The following is a 4,715-nucleotide window of genomic DNA, read 5'->3' as shown; positions in this document are numbered from 1 at the left end:
AAGCAGAAACGATACTTCAACGTTTTCCGTCATCTGACAAGTAGCAAGTCTACTCCACTCCATTCACCAAAAATCTTTTTTTTTTTTTTAATGATCTGTAATCTGGAACGTTTGCTACGTTGAGCTCCAGTTAGCCGCCTCACTTCACTGTGCGAGAGGCAACTGCGTCATGCATTACGGGCAAATTAACCATCGTTTCTCTGAAGTTTCCATCATTCAGTGTGAATCTGCTTTGTTCAGTTTTCTTTTGGAATCAAAACAGGATTTGCTCCTGGTCAGGACACAGGCGCAGCAGAGCGATATCGCACTGCGCCTTTAAATGCAGTATTCTCTCGTATTCGCAGCTGTGCTGTCTCCCACAAAATAATAATAATTAAAATAAAATAATAAAAAAAATTTGTCTCCGTTGCTCTGAGCGCTTCACTGGCGGAGCAGATTTATTCCTAAAAGATAGAAGATAGGTTTATAGATTATGCATTTAAAGCCGGACCAATCACACCGCTGGCGCCTTGCGCGTTGCCTGGCGCGCTGCAGTAGCTGGATTAAGCTTACCTCAGCACACAGATCCCGCGCGCCTATTTTCACTCAAACTGGACACAGGCTGACCTGTATGGATATTTACATCAACCCAGCAGTAGTATTGCTGCAGGTATTTGCTGTTTATTCCAAATGAGATGGCTTCATGGAAATAAATAGGGAATTATTCATAACCGTGCTATCAGGTTCTTGCTGCTACTTTTATTATGTTTTTTTTTTAATCGCATATGCTTAATAACGGAGGGCAACCAAACGCAACTAACCTGATAGAAGAACATTAACTGGTCTTGCAATGCAATCAAAGAAGCAAAATCAAGAATAAAATCTCCATTGCAAATGTTTTGGGTAGACTGTCACTTTATGCAGCGGTGGTAAGAGTAAGCAGGCGATCTAACAAAGGGGCGATTCATAAACACACCGTAAAGAGGCTCAGATGGGGGGGTGTTAGAGAATAAGAAAAGGTACAAAAATAAATAAGGTGAGATTAAACATAAAATTATTTGGCTGATGATCTGCTTGGTGCATCATCCTTGTCACTGAGTTCAAATGTAAAAAAAAAAATCTAATTATTAGATGTTACATGTTTTCCTTATGAACAACAGAGCAAGCAATTAAGGAAAGATATATTCTAAAGGGGATCCTCCTCACTGTGACTATTCAAAATAGATCAAGCAGATGGCTTAGAGCAGTGGTTCTTAACCTTTTTTGAGGTTCCGAACCCCCCAGTTTCATATGCTCATTCGAACCCAGGTTAAGAACCACTGGCTTAGAGACAGTTTCTAAATGTGACTGTGTGTCTAACTTCTGGAAAAATACTTACTCTATAAAACACTTGTATTAATTAGTTTATGGGTGTTGTCATAGGTAAAATCTCTGATTTTTACACGTATGTATAAGTTGAAAATCAGGACAAATACAAAACTTGAATTTATGCACATTTATTGACTTGGATTCACAAATTTAGATGTCTACGAATGGATTTTGTATTGACAGTAGTCCCACCTTACACGTAACTCCTTGTGTTTCCATAGCAACTAAAATAAACAAGAACCTGACACAGGTTGTTTGACATCATGATGTCATCAATGATCGATGATGTCATAAAGGTTCAAAAGATTATTATCATCATTTGGAATACAAAAATTTTCAGTTTGCTTTTCAACTTCCTTGGAGATACAACACTTTCAGAGAGACGATTTCAAACTGTGACTTTTGAAACCATTTCAACGGATCGTGAAAATGATTCTTACTATTGGTTGGGGCCTTGGCTATCTAGTAACAAAGGGAGTTGAGAAATTACTGGGAAATCGTGTTGAAGACGTTGCTGAAGAATTTGTTGAAGAACGCGAAGAGGATACCAGGTGCAGATACTTTGGTTTTGAGGAACTGATTCCTGAAGACCAAAGTGACATGGATGCTTCCGCCAACATTGTCAGTGCCATTTCGGATATCGTGACAAATTTGACAAATGTCACTCCTGAAGATACCGTGGCTTTTGAGAGCATCTGTGGACTGTACTTGGAAACTTGCCCTGGGGACGCAGACACTAATTGTGAAAGTGTTGATGTTCCCCTTGAACAAATGGTCCTGGCTGTTGAATCGAGCTGCGACAGGAAGGAAGATGTGATCAATGTTGAACATATCTATGAGGATTCATCAGTGGGAGAAACCTCTTCTGTTGATAGAAACTCAAAAGATACAGTTCAAGATTACGCAGACCATATTGATGGCATGGATGCTGAAGAGATGGACGTTTCCTCTAAGGAAGTCCATTCTGCAAACATAATTGCTGAGGATGTTGAGGAAGATTTTGAAGATGCTTCTGAGGATTCTTCAGACGAAGACATTGAATTCGAAGATTTATTGAGGATTTATTGTAGGAGGAGATTTAGGAAGAGAGCCAAACGGGGATATCTAAATCTTGAGAACTATATGTCAAATTTAGAAACAATTTCTGAGTGTTCTTCTTCAGACGAAAACTCAGAACTCAAGGTAAGGTACTATATGAGACCTCGTCAAACTGAGCCACAACATTGTGACAGCAAGGATGTGAAAGAAATGGACGTTTCCTTTAAGGAAGTTCATTCCGAAAGCGAAAATGCCAGGAATGTTCTGTCGCGAGTTTATAGGTGGTTTCGCCAGCTAGGGTCAGGTTGGTAAATCTCCGTCAAAGGAGAAAAAACTAACCATTTTCTTTCTTGGCGAAGAAAAGTTTGAGGAAGCTCCTTAATGACCTGATAATAACCTGACTCAGCCTTGGCGGAGTCCAACTCTCACTGAAAATGAGCCAAACTTACTAATGGCAATGTGGACCAAACTCGGATACCAGTCGTACAGCGTGCATCAAAGGGCCTGGTACCCCATACTCCCGTAGGACCGACCCACAGAACTCCCCAAGGGACATGATTGAACGCCTTCTCCAAGTCCACAAAACACACATAGACTGGTTGGGCGAACTCCCATGCACCCTCCTGGACCCTGCTGAGGGTGTAGAGCTGGTCCAGCATTCCATGGCCAGGGTGAACCTGAATCCGAGGTTCAACTATCCGACGGACACTCCTCTCCAGGACCCTAAATAGACCTTGCCAGGGAGGCTTAAGATTGTGACCCCTCTGTAATTGGAGCACATCCTCTGGTCCCCCTTTTTGAACAGGGGGACCACCACCCCAGTCTGCCAATCCAGGGGAGCTGCCCCCGATGTCCATGCAGTATTGCAGAGTCGCCTCAGCCAACACAACCCTACAACATCCGGAGCCTTAAGGAACTCCGGCCAAATCTCACCCACCCCCGGGGCCCTGCCACAGAGGAGCTTTTTAACCACCTCAGCGACCTCGTCCCAGGAGATTGGAGAGCCCAACCCAGAGTCCCCAGGCTCAGTTTCCTCAACGGAAGGCATGTTGGTGGGATTGAGGAGGTCTTCGAAGTATTCTGCCCACCGGCCCACAATGTCCCAAGTCAAGGTCAGCAGCACACCATCCCCACTATAAACAGTGTTGGTGCTGCACTGCTACCCCCTTCTGAGACGCCAGATGGTGGACCAGAATTGACTCAAAGCTGTACGGAAGTCTTTCTCCGTGACCTCTAAAAAACTCCTCCCATGTTTGAGATTTTGCCAAAAAAACTCGGGAGAGGCCATGGAGACCACACAAAACACATGTAGTCTCCATGGCTACATGGCTCCACCCATGTCCGAGTTTTTGTCAAAAACTTGGGCATGGGAGGAGTTTGGAGAGGACATGGAGAATGACTTCTTTACAACTTCGAGGCAATTCGGGTCCACCATCTGGCGTCTCAGGAGGGGGTAGCAGTGCAGCACCAACACTGTTTATAGTGGGGATGGTGTGCTGCTGACCTTGACTCTCGGGACATTGTGGGCCGGTGGGCAGAATACTTCGAAGACCTCCTCAATCCCACCAACATGCCTTCCGTTGAGGAAACTGAGCCTGGGGACTCTGGGTTGGGCTCTCCAAACTCTTGGGACGAGGTCGTCGAGGTGGTTTAAAAGCTCATTGGTGGCAGGGCCCCGGGGGTGGATGAGATTCGGCCAGAGTTCCTTAAGGCTCTGGAAGTTGTAGAGTTGTGTTGGCTGATGCGACTTTGCAATATTGCATGGACATTGGGGGCAGTACCCCTGGATTGGCAGAGGGGGTGGTGGTCCTCCTGTTCAAAAAGGGAGATCAGAGGGTGTGCTCCAATTACAGAGGGGTCACACTCTTAAGACTCCTTGGCAAGGTCTATTTAGGGTCCTGGAGAGGAGTGTCCGTCGGATAGTTGAACCTCGGATTCAGGTTCATCCTGGCCGTGGAATGCTGGACCAGCTCTACACCCTCAGCCTTGTATGACCTGTGTCCGAGTTTGGTCCGCATTCTATTTGAAAAAGAAGATAAGTGAGAGTCCAAAGAAAAACACAAGGAAAACAAAAATCAACTGTATCCAAAAGAAAACAAATCAACACAGTCAGGGCGAGGCCTGCCGTGCACTGTCCAGTGGATCGCGCAGGAGGCGGACCGATGGTGGGGAGCTTGGAGTCCAGGAATGGCGCAGGAGGCGAGAAGACTTCGGCGGCCGGAGGCGAGAAGACCGCGGCGGCCGGGGGCGAGAAGACCGCGGCGGCAGGAGGCGAGAAGACCGCGGCGGCAGGAGGCGAGAAGACCGCGGCGGCAGGAGGCGGTTGGAAA

General features: G+C 45.9%; 1 protein-coding gene across 7 annotated transcripts in view; it reads left to right on the top strand.

The window, feature by feature from the left end:
• The window catches only part of hectd3 (HECT domain containing 3), a 19,129-nt gene that overhangs the window by 2,833 nt on the left and 11,581 nt on the right, over nt 1-4,715 (top strand). Inside the window, exon 1 of one of the 7 annotated variants that reach the window (XM_016679352.1) lies at nt 4,305-4,656. The exons of 2 other annotated variants lie outside the window; for them this stretch is intronic. In XM_016679352.1, the coding sequence (XP_016534838.1) occupies nt 4,573-4,656 (84 nt within the window). In that variant the 5' untranslated portion in view covers nt 4,305-4,572. Of the gene's footprint in view, nt 1-4,304; nt 4,705-4,715 lie in introns of those variants that run through there. 4 more of the 7 variants (XM_016679351.1, XM_016679350.1, XM_016679354.1 and 1 more) reach the window with 4 other exon arrangements.

The sequence above is a fragment of the Poecilia formosa genome, unplaced genomic scaffold (assembly GCF_000485575.1).
Source record: "Poecilia formosa unplaced genomic scaffold, Poecilia_formosa-5.1.2 Scaffold208, whole genome shotgun sequence".
Classification (NCBI taxonomy): Eukaryota; Metazoa; Chordata; class Actinopteri; order Cyprinodontiformes; family Poeciliidae; genus Poecilia; species Poecilia formosa.
This window is presented reverse-complemented; position numbering and strand designations above follow the sequence as displayed.